The sequence below is a fragment of the Tympanuchus pallidicinctus genome, unplaced genomic scaffold (genome assembly GCF_026119805.1).
Source record: "Tympanuchus pallidicinctus isolate F22 unplaced genomic scaffold, pur_lepc_1.0 scaffold2, whole genome shotgun sequence".
NCBI classification, from domain to species: domain Eukaryota; kingdom Metazoa; phylum Chordata; class Aves; order Galliformes; family Phasianidae; genus Tympanuchus; species Tympanuchus pallidicinctus.
In genome coordinates this window covers 31573354-31598479 of record NW_026294721.1, presented here as the reverse complement: position 1 = coordinate 31598479, position 25126 = coordinate 31573354, and the positions used below count along the sequence as shown (strand labels likewise).

Below are 25126 nucleotides of genomic sequence, written 5' to 3'. Positions count from 1 at the left end.
AAGCTAGAGGATGAGCTCTTAGCAGCTTTTGAGTCCAAGCCCAATTTTCCCTGCTTTGGGTTGAGGCACATGTGCCTGAGAAAAGATACTGTTGCTTTTAGGGTTTTTGTTTTTGTTTGTTTGTTTGCTTGTTTTTGCTTTTTTTTTTTTTTTTTTTTTTTCCAAAGGCCAGGAAAAAAATCCTGCCAGAGGTTCATGTTTTACATAAAGCTGCAGTTGATACTTCACAAAGAAAATCTGCGCACTTTTTATTTCTGGTTCAGAGGATTTACATGCTCTTTCTAATGATCTGGGCCTTCAGCAGTGGGTAATGCTTCCCAGTCCCCAGCTTAGTGCTCATGCAAAATTGAAGCACTTTTGAGGCAGTTTGGAGCCTACAGATGAATCTCAATGTGCAGGCAAAAAAAAAAAAGAATAATGGTTGTTTAGCACTTCACTAGAAGAAGGGAGGAAATTAGGGGGGAAAAAATTCTATTGAACTTCAAACATCTGGGAAGCCACCAGAGAGCATCTGAATTTTGAACAGGGTGTTTACATTCTCTTTGCATAGTGGAAGAGCTGGGAAAGGAAAGAAACAATAAATGGGCTTGTGTGTATATCTTTAAATAAATATATTTGTAATATTTTAAGGTAAAAATGTACATCAAGTTGTTTTGTTAATGACTTACTGACATATTTATACAAAAAAGCACATACATGCATATATGCATCCATGTACTACATCCATTCTGAACGGATTTGAGAAGCAAAGATGAAGTGAGGCTGCCCCATTTCTGTGTGCTTGATGCAGTGAGATGGTTCAGTGGCTGGTGCAGATATTATGGAACCAAGGACAAACACGACATGACACAAAGGGTCACCTGGGAGCCTTCTCAAAATGTTTTTCCCTTTTTTAGCCTACTTACATGGGAACAGAAGGCTGGGGGAGATGTGTCACAGCCGCACCGTTTTCTGTCGCTGTTGTTCTGTGTTCGTTTCATGGCTGACTTAGGGGTATGCTGACTATTGTATCAAAAATAAATTAAGCAGCTGCTTTCAGAGAGGCCCAGTGCACTAAGTGAAGCGACTTTCATCAGGTAAACCTGAAGGTCTGCCTGCTCCCACATCCCACTCATTGCAGAGGTATTGTTACGCAAGCCACTGGGAAGCCCAAAGCAGCAATCAGACAACTGCAATCCTCTCTAAAATCAAAAGCTAGGACTAAATAATAGAAGAGGTCATGAGGGCCCAAAGATCAGTGTCCAGAGGGATGAAGAGATGCAGAAGAGACTGATGAAAGACATCTTTTCTGCTCTCACAATCAAAATATGAGGAAGGATGAGAAGTTATGAGTTGTGAAAGGCACTCCATTAAAACATGATGAGAAAGAACAGCGAATGGCAGCTGTGATGGTACCCATCACATCATGTTGTTCAGTAAGTATGAAGAAGGAACGCACAGGAAGGACAAAACAAGTACAAGCTGTGAACCCATACAGGCAGCACAGAATTAGGTCCTGCATGGAGCAGAGCAGTGTGTGACATCTGCTACTCTGCCTTGCCCCCTGAGCAATGATTTGGAGGCCTGTCTGCTTAGTGAAAATAGGGCTATCACTTGTTCTCAGCAAAGAAAAGGTAAGATATATTTTGAACCTTCTATTTCCCTGAATACTTTCAGGGATTTTAAAGAAGAGACTTCAGACTGAATCATTATTTTATTAATTAAGAAACCTACATGTATAGGATGCAAGCATCCCTTCTCAGGTTGCTGCTGGCTGCAGCCCTTCTGTTGGGCAGCACACAAGGTCTAGGCTCTGCTCTTCTTTCTCTTCCATCCCTGTATCCAGAAAGCAATTGAAACTCACTTCCCATGCCAAACAAAGCCAAAACTCATTGGCCTTATAAAGCGCAAATACCCTTTTATCTTTTTGTCCAGAGAACTCAGCAGAGGTAAATAACAGAAAAGTGGAATGATTTGCACAAAGATACATGGCAAACCCACAGAAAATTTGTAATCACTCTTCTCATGAGCCCATAATTACTCACAGAAAGAGCCCAAGCAGAATTAACTTGCAGAAAGAGGAGGAGGTCCTTTTGCCCCCCTGTTAGCATCCCCAAATACCTTGCAGGACACAGCAAGAAAATTCAGTGCACTGGAGCTAGTATGAGCCCAAACCAACACATCAGTGCACCACATTGTTTTGGCACACAGGAACACCAGGTTAGGAAGTGGCACAAGAACATAACAACAGCCGTGGCACAAGAACAGAGAGGTGCTTCGAGCTACGAGCATTAAAAGAAGGTGTCTAGATGGAAGAGCTAGAAGTTGCCTCCGACAAGTATTTACAGGGATAAAAACCCTCTGTAGCACCATATGATTAATGAAGAAATTAATTATATGGTAATATATGCATTATAAGTGTGTTATTTACCATAACTACTATACTCAATAGAGCTAAATTCAAAATCTACAAGGTCTGTTGCAATCTTACTAACTAAAGAGAAAAAAATTATGGGTTCATCTGATGATTTTGCACTACCTATAAGCAGGATAGCAAATGTATGGCCTAACGTACTTATTCTCTACACAAAAATATAACTTCCCTTCCTTTGATAAGTTCTGAACTTAGTAATGTCTCTATTTCCTCCAAAAGAAAAAAAAGCAATAATAACAACAAAAACAAAACAAAATCTCAAACTCAAAAAACATTATCATTTCAAATTTTTTCCCCAGAAAATGGGGATCCTCTGGAGGAGCATATATGTGTTGCTTCTGAGGTTTTCAAAAAGGCTCTTTTTCTATCAAAATGCACTAATTATTCAAGATAAAAGAGGAAAAACTGTCTTCTTGCAAAAATGCCTACAGTAGGTTTGCTGTGGGGTATTTGCTTGATCAGGATGTGCCAGGAACCACACTGACAGTAGCTGATTTGGGAGGTGCTAGCTGGGAGAGAAGAGAGAGCTCCTCTCATAGCAGTGATGGGCACAGGCCTCCCACAAGGTCACAGGGAGTGATGGGCAGAATGGAGGCCTGAGTGGCACCTGAAATAGCACCAAACAAAATGTCAAATAGGAAAGTACTGTGAGTTTGCTCATATACTTCTAGGTAAGTAAACATCCTGTACCTTTCCATAGAATCTCAGTCCCTTGAGAACACAGATTGCTGCTCTTTCTGGATCAGCTGTAGCCTTTCAAACCATTCATAAGGCATGTTTCACTTATAGCATCCTTGCAGAAAGCAGAGTTAGAATTACTAAAGGAGATGGACTAGAGTATAAATTCCAGCCCACATCTCCAAACCGTTAATAGAAGAATTTAGAAAAGACATGTGGACACATTTTTAAATTTCCTCCAAATGAGTTGGATTAGGGGAGAGTATTGAAGGTATAGAACTAAAAATTGGCAATATGTTGCTAATAAATAATTATTTTGAATCAGAGTGCTTGATGTTTGTAATGGATTTGATCCAATGGCAAACAAAATAAAATGGCTTACGACAATAGTGGAATGAAAACAATTCTTATTTATGATATGCAGTTACCCATACTAACATAATCCCATGGTATTCTGCCCAGAGAGTCAAAATATTGCAGGCTGAGGCATAACTGCAGCATTTACTATCACTTGTAATTTCCTTACTGAAGTTGCTAAGGGAAACTGGTCATATTTTGAACACTTGAAAAATAATAAAGAGAATTAGGAGGCTTTTGAGGTCATGAAGAAGCAAATAGGCATTAAGGAAGAAATACATTCAGAAGGAAAAGAGCAAACATGCAGAAGGAAAAGAGAAAACAAGGAAAATGGTACCCGTCTGTGCTTCTTTCCTAGACTCATTCTTAAATGTCACCTAAATTTCATATCTAAACTCCTAAATTAAGTTCTGATAGCTGATATTCAAGAAAGCGCTGCATTTTAACAGTACCTATAGTTTCTGTTGTTCATGAAAAATACCAGGACATAAGCACACAACTGCTCAAAATGAGAGGGTGTAAGATGATCTTTGTATGATCAAAAGTCCCAGCTTCAACAAGGAATGTTAGCTGGAGGTCAAACAAATTGTTGGGGCTTTTGTTTGCTAGGGCAATGCAGCCTCAAAACATCATGTCACAAACACCAAAAGAGCTTTCATGAGATCTATACACACAGAGAAAAAGAAAGTGATAGACTGCTGTGAAAGTGATACTTCTGTCTCTGTAAATGGTGCCAGAATAGCAGATAGTCACTGTGGAGGCTTCTCCATGCTGTCTTGGCTGCAGCATCCTGCAAGAACTGCCTTAAAGGCAAAAGGGTAGACGTCAATCTTTGATCTTCCTGTTGAGGGAGAACTATTAAAGATTTAGCTAGCTGGATGCCTACTCCCTTGACATGCTGCCAAAGCCATTGCTTAAGGTAACAACCTCCTATTTGCCAGATCAATGCTGACCAGATGTCAAAAGCTCAGTCTCCTTTCATCAAATCTACAAGTCATCCAGAAATACATTATTAATGGGAAAAGGTAATGGCAGGAGGTAAGCACAGGAATCACAGCAGCAGCTATGTCAAGAGACTGAAATGAAGAAGTTTGAGACTTCCGTCTGAGAAGAACATATTTACCCTGCTGAGTGCAGTCTGAGAAGCCACCTGCAGCAGATAGAAATCTTATTCTGATCCAGATTTTAACCTCATTGTTTTTATTGATTTGAGGAGAAGTGGTGAGTGAGTGGAAAGGACAGCTCAAGGGAAGTACAGGGAGTTACCTTTATTCCTTGCTGAGGGCTAAGAGGCACTAGGATGTCCTGGTAGATGTTAGGTCCCCTGAGATCCTGCTTCTGAAGGCCAGAGATGGATAAAAGAATTGGTGATTTACCTGGTCCTTAACAGAGCCTCCCTCAGCATGTCTTTCCACTGTGATGGCACAAATAAACTTGTTCATTTTGCATTACCTGAGCCCACAGGACAGGTGCAGGAGTCTTTATTCCATCTTGCTGCTAGCTGGGAGCACTCAGGAGGGAATCAGTAAACTCCTTGAGTCTTTCTCTCCCGGAGAAAAATAAGTTGTAGGCCAAATGTTGACCAAATTGCCCTATTCATCTCATTAGCACTTGAAGTATTCCAAACATTGTTTTCTCTTTGCTTGAAGCAGAGAAAGAAGTACAAGTCACTGCCATTGCAGAGAGCAAGAGAAGGTTTATAGATCATTTCACCTTAATATTTATGGGGCTATTTGGTGTTTGGTATGTATTTATGGTGCTATTTATTTCAATGCATATCCAAGCAGATAAGCAGTAGTCCTGATTTCTCTCTCTTGTACAACAGGGCAGTATTTGTTTTGATTTAGCAGCATTTAATCCCTCTGGACAAATTAAAGTGGTGCACGCTGATTTTCTGTATGTCTGCAACTTTTCTGCCACCGTAGAATGTTTTCTCTGCATGTAAGTATTTCTCCATAAAAAACAGACAAGCAAGATAAAATCTTTTGCCATAGCCATTTTTAGAGGCACAGTAATTTGGAAAATGTGCAAAAATTTCTCTAATAATTATTGACGCCCTTAAGCTTCCCACTCTTTGACAGTGGAATTCTCTTGCCCCCAGTAGCAGCAGTTCCTTTTACTTTCTTTGCTATTATCTTTTATGAAAGCTGGTCATAAAATCAAATGTGCTCCCTCAAAACAACTTCCATTTTTACTTTTTAAAACCGGTGTTCTTATTTCTTTACATATATTTTTTCCACATTAATGGGAAAATATTCCAGTAAAACATAAAAAAATAGACCATGACTTGTCTTGTATTTCATGTACATAGGAAATGAAAGTCAAAGATCCGCACTAAAGATTTTCAAAGCACCCATTTGACTTCTTTATGAAAATGCTTAACTTTTTCATAAAGAAGAAAAATTCCAGAGAGTCTGAAGTTTAAAGCAGAATTTAATGATCTTCTAAGTAAAGCTTCTGGCTTCACAGACTCAATCACTGGAATTTTTTGCCAGGCTCTCTTCAGGCCAATTTGATTAAATAAAATGGTACTAGAACACCCTGTCACTGTTACTGTTCTCATTCTCTCCAACCAGAAGGTAACAACTCCCACAGTCTCCCTGTGCATGTTCCTCACAGCAAAGTTTTACCTACTGTTTAAAATAGCACACACTGCAAAGTGCAAAGTGCATAGGTACACGTAAGATATTATTCTGATAACTCTGACTTTGTATCTTTTCCATTATAAAGAAAAAGATATATATACACATGTATATGTACATATGTACATATGTACATATGTATAAGCAAATGCAGGAGAATTGTTTATTTCTCTCCTCTTAAAAATTAGCACTTTTAATATAGTCACTATTAGTGTCTAGCTGCTCTCTTCAATGAGAGTATGACTGCACTCTCATTCCTCCTCTTACACACAATTATTGCTGTGCTGTTTTCTCTAGTTTTATTGGTGGCAGAAACAAATTTGCCTTGTAAGAAGAGTTAATTATCTCTAGACAGATTTAATTCCTTGCCACAGGCTCAAAATCCATGAGCATATAATCTTTCACAAATCAAAGCATATTTACTTCTTTCATGCATCATTTACAATTCCTAAAGGAAGTATTGCTGGCATTATACCTGTATTTTAGACACCTCTCTTTCCTATAACCTGTGCTGCAGAAAAGAAAGCATACTTGACCTTTACTATTTTCCTGTCAAATATTTTATTGCCTGTTTATCTGGTTCCTTTGCTCTGCTTTACTACCTGATGGCCAGAGAGGGAAAGCTTGGTTCAAAAATGGCAGCCGAAGAGCACCTCAGCATGGTGCGCCTCTTCATATTTGTGCAGAACAGACCTTAGGAGTGGTAAAACATCACAGGAGAAGAATGTGCTGAATTCTCAGTTGTTTGGCTTACAAGATGGAGCTGCAGAACTACTTTATAAATGAGCTCTGGGTTATTACAAGGTGAGTAAACAAGGAGTTTGCTGTTAGAGGTGCTGCAAGGAGACAGACTGAATTTCATGAGCTTTTCTGCACGTGCAGACAGGGAACTGCCTCCACTTTCTTCATACATACCACACACCCCCTCAACACATGCACACATAAGAGCTAGGCATATCCTGGCATGTGGACTTTTTCTCCAGCCTCCTTAACCACAAGCTTGAAGCCAGAAGCAGCACAGGCTTGAGCTCCCAACCCTTCACCATACTTTATGCAGCTCACATGCTACTACCGTGCCCTGTGTCATAACTATTATGCTAGCTAGCCAAAAAAAGCAAAAGAGACCTAAGTAGTCTCAAAAGTGGTAGAGTCAAATGGCTTTGCAGGATGGTTGGTGCAAGCTGCCAAGCTGATCACCTCTTATGTTTAGTACCTTCTCACTTTAGGCACCAATATGAATCCTCAAAGTCATGGTATCCTACAGCTTAATCTCCAGCTTCTCCTACAGCAGAGGAGCTAAACATTCTCCTGAGTTTCCATTATTTTGAAAAAAACCATTTCTATTTTACCTACAACTTTACTCCTACTAAACATACAGTTTATCCATTTATATCCAACACTGTTATCTGCTGTAGATTCTCATTTTAAGTAGAGAAAGATTCGTAAATGTTGCACCTGTTATATGCATTAACCAACAATTTGACGTCAACCAGGCTGACTGACAAATGTAGGTTCTCTAATTGGATATGGGTTTTGTTTACATGTAATTGCTGCTGTTTATCATTCAAAACATTTGTCCTTAATATATTCAGCTGCATCTCTTTTCAAGACTAGGCTTCTACATTCTCTGCTTTAAATTGTTTTGCAGCACCATGAAGTTCTTCTAGAATGAGATTTAAAAAAAAAAACCAAAAAACTGTTGCAATGAATTTTTCACTTGCATTAAAAACTAATGTCCACACATCAGCATTTCTCTCAGACCTGTAAGCTGTGCTGCAAAGCAAAGCTGCTAACAGGATGAGCCAGCTTTGCAACTTCTTGCTCTTATTTTGGCTCCAGGTTTTTAAGTCAGTGTTTCCTAAATGTAAACTAACTCCCATAATAAAGCTTGCAGAATGCATTTATTGTTAAGTATTCTCAATAATTTGTTGTTCTGTTTAAGTTCTTAGAATTTTGCTTTTGTCTCCATCTTGCACTTTATTGGGCATTATTGCACCAATTTTACCAAATACACTAACACTAGACTATGTATTAACCATGTGTGGATTTCTGGGATTCAAGTCAGTTTACTCAAGAAGTATGCAGGAATTTTATGTATTCCTTTTTTCACTACAAAGCAGCACTTTACTCAGCAGTTCTGTTTTTAGCTGGATGTATAACTGCTTGTTGTTAGTGTTATCTTTTGAAGCACATGATTCACAACTGATTTTTACAGGCCTTACATTAACTTTTCCATAAGAATGCCTGCTGTACTTTTTCATTGTTTACATGGAATGTTAATTCCCCTTCTCAGATCAGAAAGAAGAAGAAACCTGAAAACAATCATTTAGAAACTTTTTTTTTTTCCTCCTCTAGATCAGCACATAACTGCTGAGTTCAAAACAAATGCTGTTTTATTTCTTCTAGGATACTGAGAAAAATCAGACCCTTCATTTTCAAAGCTGCCTCTGACTGTACTGCACAGAAGCCACAATGCAGCTACTGAATACTGATGTTGATAAAAGCTTAAAGAACTAACAGTGATAGCTGTTCTCTTGCTTGTCCTTCACAGCAGTGCACTACCATGGATGGGAAAAAAAAATAAAAAAAAAAAAGAAAAAAAGAAAAAAAGAAAAAAAAGCTGATGTATTAAGATATTTCTTTTTTGAGTTTTTGTGCTGCATCCACCCTGCTGTAATAGTCTATTCTTACAATCAAATAAAGAGGCCCTAAGTTTAATATAGATTTTTTCAAGAGTCTTTCTTCCCTACACCCACCTTCTCTTTCTCAAGCTGAGAGCACCACAGTACTGTTAAAAGCTTCTGCTTCTGATCTCTGTACAAATAAATGAGCCGAAACAAATAAAAGCCAGTTCACAAGAGACTTCCAAGACATCTGGTGGAGTTATTTTTCTAAGTAATTAGACCAAGTGGTGGTGTAATTCCCAAATGAAACGTACCTTCTTGTTTAGCATCCTGCTATTTCTCAGAGCCATCAAAACTGCTGTTTTGATTTTTGAAGTAAGTTTCCCTTCTCTCCTTGCATGTTACTCCAACTCAATTGATTACCAGTCTTTCCAAATTGGAACAATCATATCTTTGATTTCCTCTAGATAATAGTTCAAGTTTTTAAGCTTTGCTTCCAGCCCCCATGAATGCCATTGTATTTCCAATACTGACTGAGGAAGGATGAGGCTCTGGGCTTTTTATTTCTTTCTTTTCCTTGCTAACATACTATTCTCCATCATACGGGGCTCTGTGGAACAGGTGAAAAATGTAACAGAATAATAGCCAGGTGCTTTCTATGGATGAATACCCTGCTCTAAACTGTGCGTACATGTACTTTCTCCTTCCTTCATAGAATCATGCTAGAAGATGATTAATTAATTTTTTTCTTTTTTCTTTTTTCTATTTTCCCCCAGATCTCCCCATGAAAAACCCTATTCTAGGAACAACCCATATATTTTTCAGCACTTTCTCGAAATTATGGTTCTTGGTCTGTACCTAAAATACAGAACAACCACTCAGAATCTGTGACACTAGAGAAGTGAATAAAGGGGTAGATTAGGCTAAGGAAAAATTCTCTATTTCTTGTGCAAGGTCCTTATGGTTTTTTGCTCAGATGAGAGTAGGACCCTCTACAAATCACATTTTACTAACTGACCAGGATGCGGACACTACCTCTGTGCTATGACAGCTGCTGCTCAGTATTGCCAGTTGCAGAATTCACAACTCTATCAGGAGTAAAGAAAAGTAGCTGCCATATGAATAGCTACTAGATTACAAAGGTCGGCTTGATATGAAGCATTTTAATTCTCATGACATAATGGAAACTCACCAGAGGTTTCATCTACTCTCTCATCCACCACGTGGTCCTTCTGATGAACCCATTCGCTGTTGCACTTAAAATAGATCTGTGTGGCTGGGCTTGCTTTGCAGTAGAGATTCACAGGCTTGTTTTTCACTATGTAAGCTTCTTCGGGTTCAATGAGAAAGTGGGGCAATGGCTCTGGAGGATCAGAAGGAAAAGTTTCTGGAAGTTCATGAAAAAAATCATCATCTGCAAAAAAAGAAACAAGAAGGGCAAATGAAACAACCAAAATTCAGCTGTCAAAGATTCACAAGTACTTCCTGATCATGTTTTTCAAATAAAAGGTTATCGTAGACAGAGTAAATGCACTGCTGTTTGCAGACTAGAATAATTTTTTCTTTACATCCTCAGTTCTCCTTTCTCTATGTGATGTGACAACGATGTGCACATTCACATGACTGGGAACGGCCCTTTGTTATCATCACCAGCAACACAAGCAATAAAACATTATGTTAGCACTTGGGAGAGTTGACTGAAAAACTGTAAAACGAAATAATAGAAACTTTTGAAGGCTTCAAGGTCACACTTTACTATTGTGACTTATCACTGTGTTTAATCAAGTGAATGCACAGAGCAAGTATAGGCTGAGGATGTAACAAATAGGAAATAACGCCTTTCATTTTAGATGAACAATTTTAAATTTTCTTTAAGAGCAGAAGACTAAATGCACATCCAGTCTATGCCTCTTTGTTCAGTATTCAGACTGTTGTGAAGACTGTTAATGAGAGTGTCAAGCTGTATTTAATGTATTTGGTTTCTGGCACCATTGTCTGTGCTGTTCACACCATGGAGAGGATGCAGGAGCTGCAACACAGGGCACGGCAGCTGTGAGAGGGTGAAACTTTGGCCCAGTGAAACCCATGCTATAGATTTAAGGAACCTGTGCACCTCCCTGGAGCTGCTTGTCATGAGTAAATTCAGTGCAAGAAGTCTGAAGAAGAAGGAAGAGTCCAAATAAACAGAAGGAATCACTAAAAACACCCAACCCACGTACCTTCCTTCTCTCACTCCCCTCTTCACAAATCTCTCTTTCAAGCCCTTCTGTCCCTTTCTGCTTAGTATTTATACACCAGAAAACACCAATTTGGTGGAGATAGCATCATTTGAGTTGAGAACAACCCCTGTCTCACTCACTTGCTGTCAATGCATGCAAGAATTAGGGGAGGGTGAGGCCGGGTGAGATAGCCAAATGGTGACAGATCTTTCAGCAATAAGCTCGATGGTCCTGAGAGCTCTACTCAACCTCCTCCTTTCTGCCTCTGCAGCACTTATCACTATAAACAGCGATGGACGTTGCTGGTGAGCAATGAAACAGCACAGAACATCAAACTAAAAGTCCTGCAGGAGGCTGGCTATCTCCTCCCTGCCAGTCTTCATGAAGACAAAATGCCAGGCAGCTCCTTCCCCTACCTAGGACATGCCCAGAATTACATGGAAGGCTTTTCTTCTAGCCATAGCATTGCAGAATGATGAGAAAGAGCAGTGACAGAAAAGGAAATGGGATGAGAAGGAAGCTGGCTGCCCAGGGAGAAACCTGTACAGTAAGAGACTTTGTAAGCCTCTTGAGCTGCTTAGGAATATAGCATAAGTTCACCTTTGTTCACATCAATTCTAATTGTCTACCATTTTTTCCCTATTTTAATGAGCTTGTTTCATTGCCACATCACTCCTTCAGAAATAACACAATGGAGCTGTTAAATGTACAAAGAAAGGACCACTAAATACAGCCTGGTATTTTTCTAGAAAAGAGAACATCTGTGACATACAATAATAATTCAGTTTCCATCTCCAGTGCTCCAAATAGTTCAATTTAATATTTAACACTTTCCTTCCTTCCTCTTTCTCTTTCCATTCTGACCACTTCATACACCCTTTCTGCAGTCCTCTGTCCACTTCTCATTAGGTATTTCTTCCTTGCTCTGTTCTGCTCTCCGGTTCTTCCCAAAGGGAATGATGATATTCAGTGAGCAAGGCAACACGACATTTGGTTTCCTGACAAAGAAACATGCCTGAAATGAAGCAAAAGGGTTTCCAGCATTCTGCCTGTAACTCCCCACTTTTCCACTGCTTCCCTCCCTCACACACTTTGCTCCACAGCCACATGCAGCATAGCAACATTAGAGATGAATCATTTCCCCTGAATAGCCACAGGATGTATCTTTTTCTTCTGGTCATTTAATTGCAAATCAGGAGCAGACAGATGGAAACTAACAAAGCACACATATGTTTCATAATTAAACAAGTACTGCTTCACTAATTTCTGGTGACTGGAAGAATAAATGTATTTATTTTCACCTCTAGATTTCAGCACATTACTAAAGCAATACTTCTGCTGCCTAACCAATTAACTGCATCTTAGCAAAGATGTAAATAGAAAGTCTAAAAGGAAGAAGAGAGCTGCAGAAAAGACAGAGGTATGAGTTTGCTTGCTGCATTCAAATTGTTGGAAAAGTGTATTCCGACAAGCAAATAAACAGGACCCAATCCAAGTCGCATGTTGGTGGATTACAGGTAAAACACAGGCTGCTCATTTGGAGTGGGATTTGGAACTAAATTGAGATAAAATTTTGTGGTTTTTTAAAATGGAATTATGTATTGTTAGATGATGTTTGCAGCAATGTGAATGGGTAATTATAATGGTAGTGTATTACATATAAATTATTCTGAAAGATCAAACACATTTACTTCTGAAACATCAATACAGAATACTTGAAAATGCTCAGAATTTTGTCAACTCTCTACAAAGCAAGCTTTCAGCAGAACTTAAAGTCATTTAATTAATTTGTGCTTTCATTAAGCCATGTTTCCAATGATTTTATAAATCCTTCCATCAAAGTTTCTCCTGACCAGTTCAGCATGGGCCATTCCTCCTTCCAAAAGAGCACTGACTTAGTTTTCTGAGGAATTACTGTGTTGCAACTACTGGCCCAGTGGGTCTGTTTCTATAGAGCAGGTGGAGGTCAGCTCTCACAGTGTGCTCCTTCTCTATACAAGGGGATAAATCTTATCTGAGAGTTTGATCTCAGTCTCCTGATGATTCTCTCTGATTATTTAAAATTTTTATCTCCCAATTGGTCAATAGAGAAGCAAGATTTATATTGCTCTTATTGAACTGTGCTAAAGAGGTACACAATTTTTCCTCTGCCTGGAGGAAACAAGCAAACTTGACGGCCAATCATTCTGCCATGGCTTCTTCACAACCTTGATCAAATAGAAACACAAGTCATGCACATTCTCCCCTCTTATAACAAATCCCCTTTTGTGCTCAGCAACTTTGAGCTGCAAGTTTACTTCTGCAATATGTCACATTCATCTTTATTTTCACATAATAAAGTGTACAGCCCATCTGTTGTTATTGACTGATTTATGTTAGCAAGACAAAAGACCTGATTAATGGTACCACTAAACTGATTTCACTTATGCAATTCATTCATATTAAGAGAGTAAATTTTAAAAAGTCCTTTTAATCTATAAATTTAATTTGGATTTTTTATTTTAGTTGCTGGCCTGAATACAGACATGCTTTTCTATATGCCTTCTGTAGTATCTGACAATTATATATATATTTTAAGTGCAAATGAAATGCAAAATCTATAGGAATAGGTAAAGTGTTACTGAAATCAGCACTGAAGCTGGCACGGAATGATGCACATAGAAATTTTAGTTTAATTTTAGTTTAATTTTCTATGAAGCTAAAACAAACCTTTTTCTAAGCAAGAGCCTTTTGATGTCAATGTCTTTATTCTTTTCATGCACTTGTTTGTAAAACTGTATGTATTTTAGCTCTTCAAGCATAACAAGTGGAAAAAGAGATTTTATAGTACACTTTCCTTTTTATGGACCAGTACCCCTGTTCTAATCTGTGGCAGGAAAATATTGTGTTTCATACACCAATCTATTCATCTCTAGATCACTAGTTTTATTACTATATATCGAGATTTAATTCTCATCAGCCCAGTGTATAACTCACTATATTTCTGAACTGCGAGACTTACACTATTATTGCTTAGATCATAATAGATAGGACCATTATCTCCTCGCATGAGACCTGCAGCAAATTCTTCTCAAATGGAATTCACTTCAGAATGAGTCAAGAGCAATTTAAAATGAATGGTTGTGAAGCTAATTCCATTTGCATTTGGATGCCCATCACTCGGCAAGATCATTCCCTGTGCATTGCGAGGAAGGCAGCCGGAGCTAACTGTATGGATGCGATTTCTGTTTGGTTTTTAATGTTATGATTGAAAGCTTTCTAGAGCAACGAGTATTGTTTACTGTGAGATTAACAGCAGGTGCTAGCTTGGTAAGACAGCTTTCTCAGGATGGAGGCAACGGTTTGTTTTACAGTGCACGTAAAAAACCAGAAAGGGACAAATTGCTCAATTCTAAGTCCTATGGTCCCAGAATTTTCTTAATTCACAGGAAGGGTATGCAATATCATGCTGCCACCAGATGGGAAGCATGAAAGCAAAAATCCTGCACACCATACAGCGTGCTTCCACCTTATAGCCCATTTATGTTGCCTGAACTAGAAACTTTGCCATGAAAATTAAGCCAAACAGCATGAGAAGTGGGAGAAAAAGGACTTCTTCAAAGATGCAATGAGATGCTATGTGTAAGTTGATGGAGAGAATTACTGCCCTGTCAGAGGTCCCTCTTGTCCCTATCCCATCCCAGGAGCCTACTGAAAAGAGAAAGCGCATTTCCCTCCTTATCCTATGAAGGAACAGGAGAAGGTGGCTTTCTCAGCACCGTATACTCTGTCAGCCCTGCAGCAAACTGATGGCAAGGTTGGCAAACTATGAGGCACTCACACCTTATTCTTCAGTATCTCGTAGAAGAAAGATTTCACCAGAAAGCCTGGGAAGATTATAGTTTTATAACAGCATCATATTTAGCCAGCCTGGAAGGGAAGAGGATTGATAGAGCATTCAATGAAATGGGTGAGTTCTGTTCAGAAACAAAATAAATAAATATGAAAGAGAAGAATGAACTTCTCCTGCACCCACAAGGGTTCAGTGCAGACAATCTTACCTGGCTTGAATGACACCTCCTCAGAAAGACAAACGCAAACTCTTCATGGTATAGAATGAAAACCATCAACACTGAACAGTCATGTGTAGATCAGGAGGCTGCTGGGCAGGAGTCTGCTCTCAACACAGGTACAAAACAAAACTCAAATACATCCTTTCTTTTCTTCTTTTACCCTCACCAAAGGAAGCAACTTCAATACAGGGCCAGGAAGCAATGTGCAATCTATTGTCAGGCACGGTGCCAACCTGGAGCCCTTTCTAAAGCCAGGGCGTGGTTATCTGTGGCATCTGAAACACTGCATTTTTAGTTCAACTTGAGTACAGGAAAGAGGTTTCTTTTATCTGATGATAGGCCTCCTATACTGAACATAATGAATACATGAATAAATAAACAAAATCTAAGCTACCAGAAATCTGATGCAGTAATACTTTTCATTTTATCCACCTTATCTTGACCAGCCTTTCTCAGAAAGCTGGGGAGAGCTGAAAGAGAACAGTGAGCATAATCTTTCTTGTGTGACATCAGCACACAGCTTGCCGTTGCATGAACCAAGGCTGAGAGTTCAAGAATTGGAAAGCTGGAAGCTGCAGAAGCAAGAGGAGCCTATGTACTCCTGCCGGCTTGCAGATCTGCAGTGAACAGGACTGCTCTCATTGCACGCTTCACTCCATTTTCCTGTTTCATATGAATGGAGCATGGTCAGATATTAAACCCATGGCAAAGGACGATGAAACAGTAAAATTATCACTCTGACATGCCTAATGCGGACACCCTGCACAACTGCGTTACCTACAGCAATCAGCTTGTGCCCTGTTACCTCTTCCTTGGCCATACATTCTCTTTTCCTCCCACACTGATGCTTAGCCTGGTAGAACTGTACTGATGGTAATCAAATCATATCTGATTTGTATTTTTTACTTGGTTGCACTAAAGGGTGTGTACTAGCTTTATAAAGCAATGCACAAGTTATGTATCATTGCCTGGCGAAATGCATCTTCCTCCAGTTCATTTAATTCATAATTATAATTAAATTTACTATTTTTCCTGAGGCCAATGGCAGTTTTATCATCACTCAGATCAGAGGCAATCCAAAGACAGAATGCATCCTCAAAATGATTCTTGCAGCCTTCTGTAAGAGACAGAGCTCTTTGTTGATCATGTTGCTAATCCAGTAGACATGGGTACAGACACAGACATGACATTTAAGGTGCTGTAACCAGATCTTTACTGTTGCCTTGAGACAAACTCCATCAGACTATAAGCTGCTGCACAAACATACAGGGGATGGCACAGGTATTTGTTAGCATTGGACTCAGTATAGGAAAAAGCCAGAACAGAGTGCAATTTCACACAAGGCACTGAAACTACTTTCTGCAGAATAAGAAAAGCAACAAGTCATTCTTTATGCAATGGGGTTTATAATAAGTGTTGTAAGTACAAGAAATCTAATGCAGTAATCTGCGTATTGTGTTAATTATGAAGCTTCTAGTGGAAACTTTGCTCTTGTGCTTTTACAGAGCTATTGGACTGGGTTGGTTTGGTTACATCACCAAGGCTAACAAATGTGCAGCATCTGAAAACAAAATAGGGCTTGTAAACAATAAATGGCATCAGTGAAATTTTTTTGTAACTTTTCATGTGGAAGATTGCTCTCCTTTGTCCTGTTGCTCTCTCTTTCCAATTCTTTCAAACTAATAAAAGATTCATGTTTTAAAAAAAGTAAGCAGGTTGAGGAGTGTTTCAGAAACTTTATCTGCCTTTCTCTGTCATATAATAAAAATGCAAAGAGTAACAAGAAGTGTTAGTTCACTGAGTGCATATGCTGTATTCTTTAAGTGTGAGCTCTAGGCATTTACCCTACTTAGAAAACTGCCAGGGCTCTGTTGGACATGGTGGTGCTTGTAGAGCTCATGCAGTTGGGGCTGCATGCTCCAGTTTTCTATTTTGTATTATGAGTACAAAATATACAATATACAATATGCAGGGCCAGATAGTGTCTGCAAACTGAAACACATTTTTCCTTTTGGATTCTACTCAGCAATGAGCTTGCATGACAGCATGAGATTCCTTCCCAACCACCTGCAAAGCAAAAGTCTGATTTGAAACATTTCTGCCCCAGTTGCCATTAGCAGTCGTAATGGTTGACACAGGGTCAAAAAATCACTAAACCTCTAAGGAGCATCATTTCCTCTTTAGTGTTAGGCTTCGCTTTTCTTTGACACATTAGTCCTGAAGCAGCTTCAGGCTCTTGACCTCTCCTTTAACCCTGATAACTAATTAAAGATGGACAAGGCTTAAGCTAAAATACTTTTCGTTAAATCTATTTATTCTCAAGTCCCCTTCAGGCACCCTTTATCACACAGACATGGCCCAACATATTTACATGAAGATGAAACTAGGTGCCTCATACAATAATACAAAAAATCTTTTTACAAGTCCTAACTTAACCTTTGTGGTGAGAAGGTAGAAGGCATTTTATAGCCCATAAAATATATCCTCAACTTATAGTGGAAACAAGATTCTGGGGCATAGTCCAAAGCATACAGTTCAAGAAAAATCTGAGGATAATTAACTCTATGTATTTGTGGAATTAAAAGTTCTGATACAGATTCCTCATCTGACTGCTATGTTAACAGTCTAAACACAGTGTCTTGAATACAACAAAAATCAAAGAAGATTCTTAGTGCTTTTTCATGCCCTGGAAGCAACAACAGAGCTCAGACTGGGAAACAGGGCTAGTGGTAAATCATAGCATCAACACAGCTTGGTTTAATATAAATCAACCCATGAAAAACGTTTTGTTTCTGGCTAGGGCACATGAAAGGAGTTCAGCACTGTCAGCTTGAGAGATGATCTATAACTGGATGCAATACACTGCAAATTCTTTCTTTTTATGCTGCTTCATATTAATAATTAAGCTTGCTTCTTGCATCGGTGTGTTAGGGTTAAGATGTCAGTCCTTTGGTTTTAGCAAGAATGGCTATTTATATCCTTACTGTTCCAATTATTGAAACTGCTGCTGAGCTCTGCTTCCAGATTTCTAACGCTTTCAGTGTTAGCATTTTTCTCAGTGAAGACTGATGATCAACACCTCATGATTAATAAAACTGCAGTCTAGTGGGATGTTATGGGTCCTGATTGCATGAGATATCTGAAGTGCGCAGTTAATTAAATAAGCAAGATCACTCCACCCCAGAGAAACACAGGACACTTGCCCATGCCTCAAATAACTGCTCAGTCAGCTGGCATTCTGGTTGAGGCATTGAAATGAGACCAGGGAATGGATACTCTTGTGCAACCATGAGGAAATCTGTCCTGGCAGGTTGAAGGTCCCATCTGCAAAATGGATGCATCAGCCTAACAGCTAGCACTGTAATGCAGTACACCTTCACAACTGAGTGCACAATGCAGCATTCAGGTTCTTTCCTCAAAATGTATCCAAAAATGCCTCAATCAACATCATTTACTAAACAGCCAGCAGCAGTTATACAGAGGACTACAATTGAAGTTATGTTTACAGAACCACTAGGAAATATACCCCAGCTATTTTGGAGCCAGTGATAGGTACAGAAGGTACCAAGTTTTTCTCTGTGCCCTTGCAGTAACCTCTTGCTTTCATGTTGGTCTCTTTCTGCACCCATGGTGCAACTCAGGTGCAGGTCTTGGAGCAGGAGTCTGATCTCAGGTGCTCAGAAGAGCTCTCTCCATGCGATAGAGGAGTCCTGATGGGACCACCGTTCTGAGACTAACACTAATCCTCGTCATGAATATCTACTGATTAACTATTTTCTTCCTTGGATCTAAATGGTATTATTATTGGTGTAGTGCTAGTTACCTAATTTCATCCACAGCCAACTTCTCAAGAACCATAAAATATTTTGTAGGAGGCTGATTTATCCCAGCAGAAGTCTAAATTGAATTAGAAATCCGTTAGCTAAATTCTGAGCAAGGGTTCCTAGGGAGAAAGAGAAGGGGAGTGAAGTAAATTGGGAATCTGAGTACAAGATGTGGAAAAAAAAATAAAAAAAAGGAAAAAAGTCCTTAGAGAACTAGCAAAAGAAAAAAAAAAAAATAGACAAATATAATCTTTTTGAATTAAGCACGTTGGTATATAGGCAGCCATATGGAAGAATGCAGATTGTTTCCTAGCATCAGACATATGACTCAGATATTAATTTATTTATTTTGACTAGCAATTGGCTTTGTAAATACATGGGACTTTGTAAGCAGATGAAAAGTAAAGGCCTGTCATGCTCACATTCATGCAAATAACAACAGATTGTGTGTGCTATATATACTAGTAACGCCAATAATAAGGTGTTCAACCAAATCTTAATACAAAATAATCAACTGCATTCCTTCCCCTGGGAGAAAATGAAAGCAAGAGAGACTTATTATTTTGAGAACCCACAAGATGATTGAATCCACTAGGGTCCTCCATGCAGAGCCACTTTATTCAAGGGGATTCATAGACAATGTCCCCCTCTGAGCACATTTATTGACAGGAAAGCAAATCCTTTCCTCTGCCCTACCACCAGCAGCTTCAGCATATGAAAGCAAGTGGAAGGAGAATGCAGCTAGTTCACTTAGATTAACACCCTGTCATTTTCTAAACTCACTGACACTCACTTCCTCAGACTTGTTGATTTCTTACTCTGAAATTCATAAACAATTGAAAAAAATAATTGTAAAACTTTAAACAGCAACATGAGACAGCAAGCCTCTGGCTCTTTCTTTATCCCCACCTCAATCTTCGACCCAAGTGCCTGCAAAGCATGAAGTGCCCTTCTGTCATTAGGAGTGTCCAAGGTAGCTCAAACTGAAGTTGCTGACACTAATGACATCAAACACGCAGTGCCAATAGGATGCCCTGACAAGAGTTGAGACTTTTTTCTGGATCACAGTGTGTGAAACCTCAGTACCAGCAAAACATGCAGTCACCTTTCTTATCCACCACCCCACCCTTTGCTTCCAAATTTTTCCAGGTTCACTCCACAGCCACTAAAAGATAGAACAAACAAAAAAAAAGAAAAGGTCAGGGAACCTTCTAAACACTCAGTAACCAGCACTACAATGAAATGATGGTAAATTAGAGAAACCCTTAGTAAGTACTGAGAACAGATGCAACACCTATATTTTGTGGAATGGCAGACAGCTCTGGTGTGCAGAGACTGGCATCCTAAGGTTAATTCCTGGATCTTGCTTCTCTTTCTCATCTGTAAACAGTTTCTTGTCTGCTGCATTCATTTTTAATGTACAGTTCTTACCCACAGAGATAGCTACCTCTCCATACGCCAACAGAAAATGCCACTGATATTGGAATGTCAGCTCATAAAAAGACAATAAGAGTTGCTACCAAGATTTTTTTCATCTCAGTACTGTTAATGGGTTTGAAGTAACATTGAAGCATTCCAAAACTGGAATTACAGATCAGATCCTCATATTACTGACTTTCCTTGACAGTACCCATAGCTGAAATCATACATACAGAAAGGGAAAGAAAAGGCTGCCTGAGGTATTTCTAACTTGACCAACTCTAGCAGCAGGGAATAAGAAATGCTAGATATAAAATGATATGATGTGGTATGAATGCCAGATAAAACTGGGAAATATCTAGCTCTGTTTTGTAGATGACAAAGGTGCTAACACACTTGAGAGCACTTGGGCCCATGTTATTTAGCCAGAGTTAGAAGTGCATCACTAGTATAAGGACATATGGTAATTTATACCTGCCACTGATTTCTGTGTCTAAAAAAACCAACCAACCAAACAAACAAACAAAAAAAAAAAAAAAAAAAAAGAAAAGAAAAATCAGTACTGCTCATTAATATCTCACATTATTACAAGAAGTTGCAGGGTTTTTTTTTTACCACTATCTAGTACAAAAATGTAAATCCTTGATGTCTATACTCTCAGCATATACAACTCTGCTGCCTGAGCCAGAGCCTTGGTCCTCACAAAAACAGAAGGAATATCTTGGATTTGATTTTTAAAATATTGACCTAGGTTCAGAAAGACAACAGAGCAATGCCAATGAATGAATCCAAAACAGAAAGAAGGAATGTCAAGGAATAAAGGAAATACAATTCATCTGCAGGCTTTTCTGGACATGTTTTGTATTGCTATATGCTATTTATTTATCAGTGCTTCTCAGCAGGTCAGATCCAAGCTGAGGAGCAATGAATCAGTGTTCTAATCTCCCTCCCCATCATCCCCAGCTTTTTTCAAGGAATCTGATATGCAACCTCAGCTGAATCTGTCGAGTTCTGGTCATAAATGCCATCACTAGAAAAACATAGATCTAAGCTAAGCATAAGACATAAATACATTAATCCTGCCTTCTGCTTCCTCATGTCCAATCTTCTTTGCCACCGTTCCTGGTTTTCTGCCATATCATTTATCCCTTATTTAATCCTCTCCTTTCTATCCTCAATGCTCTCTACCTTTTTGATTTTCCCATCTTCTCTCCATTCTTTTTTCTTCTCAAGCTCAACCAACTTTACTAGTCAGGAATTCCACTATGTTCCTACAGATGCAAAATCTTCATAGGCAAGAAGACAGAAAATGACTATAGATAGGAGGTTGCATAAAAGTCAACATCTTACTTAAGTATTTCTATTTACACTCACAACTCTCAAAATAACTAACTGCTACATTTCTTTTACCCATATTCATACAAAATCCATCCATCCACACAGTAGTAATTGTAGTATTCAAAGAAACTAATAAGGCAAGAGTCAATCCTGTGCTATCCTTGAGTCTGACCAAATACTACTGTTTAAAGTGGTTCTGCAGTTATAGAGCTTTTACTGGTTATTTGGCTTGAATGTCACAAGCCAATTTTGACATTAGGTAATCTCGTTCAGCAGGTTTCTGGTTTATGACCAGAAGAACACAATTTTGTTAAATCAAACATCTGTAAATACGTAGTAAATAGTCATGTTCTGTGATTGTTCAAAAGTTGGAACAGAAAGGATAGAAAATGTATAGCATCTATTATTAGACACAATATGTGACGATATTACTCTAAAAAAAAAAAGTCACTTGTTCAGTCTTACCCTCTAAGTCACATTTTTCTTTGAAGAGGTAAAATGACAGCATACAAGCAAATATCTAAGTTAAAGCAGCAGCTGTGCACTTGGGTAGTAATTGTATGCAAGAAACCTCAGAAGCTCTCTGTTAATATTTAAAGCGAGGGATGTATTTTGGTTAGATTCTCACTGTACATGGAACTGATGCCAAAACACATTATAACACAGCTGAAAACAGGTACTGTAAGAGCAAGACAGTCAGCATTTTGCCTCGGGAGCCTGGGCTGTCGCTTCCTGTTAATGAACATAACCTCTGTTAACTGTGCTGCTTCATTCCCAAGGCCACTGCTGCTGTTTGGTAACGTAACATTCTCACCCTATGCTCACTCAACAGAAGACTCTTTCCATCAGTATAAATTTAATCTGAATCCATAAAAAAAGCCACAAACCACTATTACATTCATCTCTGTTGGTATGCTAAAGTTACACTGCTTCACGTGATGACTGCCTTGGAGCTGCAGCTGAGTTTTAAGTGACTACACAGAGCGGTTGAGGTTGGCAGGGATCTCTAGGTCCATCTGCTCCAGCTTCAGCCCCTGCTCCAACTGGATGTCTAATACCATGGTAGATTTAGAGTAGATAGGAAGAATTTCATTACTGTGTGGGCAGTGAGACTCTGGAACAGGTTGCCCATTGGGGTTGTGAATGCCCCCTCCCTGGAAGCATTCAAGGCCAGGCTGGATGGGGCTTTCAGCAACCTGGTCTAGAGGGAGGTATCCCTGCCTAGAGCAGGGGTTTTGGAGCTAGATGATCTTAAAGGTCCTTTCCAACCCAAACCATTCTATGATTCTTGATCAGCCCAGGCAGATTTTGCCAAACTCCAATGAAGTGACTCCACAGCCTCTCTGGGCAATCTCTTCTGACACCTGCACAGGCATGTTTCCCTCCAGGATCCTCCTTGCCATTCTGGAAAACCTGCACTCTGGCCAGATGAGCAGAAATCCCAGTCTGAAAGGAGTCTGGGTTTGGTACTGCACCCAATGCAGAGACAACCAGTCACCAATCTGTTTGTCCACTACATTGTATACAGCAGCTTCTGTCTAGTCCTGTGGATCTCCCCTATGGCACCCCGCAGATTATGTCATCTGCAAGCTTGTCAAGATGTCCCGTGCCATCCCTGCTGTCTCTACACTGCTCACAGCCACCACTGCTGTCTTGCAGATTGAGGCTTTGTATTTCCCCAGCCTGCTACCCACAGGTGAAAAAATGTCATCGCCCCAAGGATATGCTTAATGCATGTACAGATGATCTTGGATGTGAAAGGAGAGGAGTAGCAGCAGGAGCAGAGAACAAGTTGCTGTACATGACAGTTCATTTCTGGATAGCTAAGGAGATTAATGCCTTCACCTGCTGCTCATGCATTACTGTCCACAGCCATACAGAGATGAAATGCTGTCATGTTAAGCAACTTGCTCTTCATTGCTCAAGCAGAGAGAGCTCATGCAGCAATCGCTCTGCTGAACCCTGAGCCCTGGTGCGCAGAGTTTAATTAAGGAAAGCATAAATATGAAACACATTTTGTCTTTAAATAACACACTGTAAACGCTACATCCCCAAACAACCTGATGAAAAGTGTAAGAACTGACAACGCCATAAACTATCGTAGTATGGCTTGCAGCAGTCAGCTACAAAATGAGTCTTCTTTATCTTTGTTAAATGACCAACATCAAAGATTATTGTCCAGATCTTTCTTCATATTTGTTCCACTTCCCTTGGCTGCTATTACTGCTCTAATCATTTGCCATTTCTAATATCTCCTTACAAATATGAAAATAACGGTTCCCCAGATACCTTTTCTGAAATCTGTATTTGTAGGCATAAATTAGGTACAGGGAAAAAAAGAAAAAGCTAGGTGCAAAATAGACACATCAAGCAGTTTCTGCATGTGCATAGTACTCCTGTGCCAGAAAACCTGTCCATCTTCCAATCAGCAGTGGTCTCTTATTCCTCATACATCACAGAAAGAAAGATGCTATTTATTTATTTATTTATTTGAAATTAAGTCAGTAATTTACAGGTCATGCCTGAGCTTGTATTATTGGTTTTGCAGCTGCTTTCACTGTTGTCAACTATTGCCCTCATCAAGAAAAGCATTGATCTCATTACTTGGCACAATTTTCTCAAATTACCTACTATTCACCTTATTGTTCCATCAGCTGTATTATCCACTTTTTCTTGTTGTTGTTCCTCTGCTTCAGCTTCCTTATCTTATGTGTGACTCAGTTTTCTACTTCTTATGTATATTTGTCAGTCACAAACTCCATAAACGCCCATTTACACAACTGTTTATGTACACTAGCAACCTTACAGAGAGGATGCAGAAGGGCTTAAGCACTGTGACTCTGACACAGTTGTGGATTTTGATACGCTGTGAGCTGGGAAAAATAAAATCCTTCCCATCTACTGTACATGTTGGCATTTCTACAAAGAAAAGCTGCAGCATCTTCAGTTTCCTCTGCATGTGGGACATTATGGGACCTTAGAAGACATATGGGCAAAGGGATTTTATGCTCTCTGGGCCTCTTCATTTATCATTCATTGCCTTTACTTTATTGCCTTTAAACTCCAAGAGCTGAGAGAGGATAAACAACATGAAAGGGCTATCAGATAGGTAACAGCTCTTCAGCCAAATCCATCTGTCTGAACTTGACTATTGTTGTGAAAAACACATCACTGTAATTATTCGTTATACAGACATCCTCCCCATATTCAGTTTGCTGACCATGCTTCACCCAGGAGGAGTGACCCGAATAAAGGAAAAAGAAGAGAGAAGGCATATGAAAGCTAGAGAAAATTAGCATGCAATAAGCTATTTTTTTCCATCAATTTTCTCATCCCCTTTTATTAACAGATTTGTTTTTGAAGCAATTATACACGTTCAATCCATTTGTGGCATCTCTTTGCTTGCCTCCTGACACAACCATTATTACGACTGTCACAACTGAACAGCTGACAGCTAGAGAAAAGCAGTTCTTCAGTGTCCTAGTGCTGCCAGTCAATACCAGTGGAATAGCAACACAGCCTGTGAGTTACCTATTATTTTTCTTCCTAGCGGCTGTGTT

At 39.2% G+C, this 25126-nt stretch overlaps 1 protein-coding gene across 2 annotated transcripts in view; it reads right to left on the bottom strand.

The window, feature by feature from the left end:
- The window catches only part of UNC5C (unc-5 netrin receptor C), a 232995-nt gene that overhangs the window by 70653 nt on the left and 137216 nt on the right, over positions 1 to 25126 (bottom strand). For both annotated transcript variants that reach the window (XM_052682108.1, XM_052682109.1), the window contains exon 2: positions 9907 to 10128. In XM_052682108.1, the coding sequence (XP_052538068.1) occupies positions 9907 to 10128 (222 nt within the window). The remainder of the gene's footprint in view (positions 1 to 9906; positions 10129 to 25126) is intronic.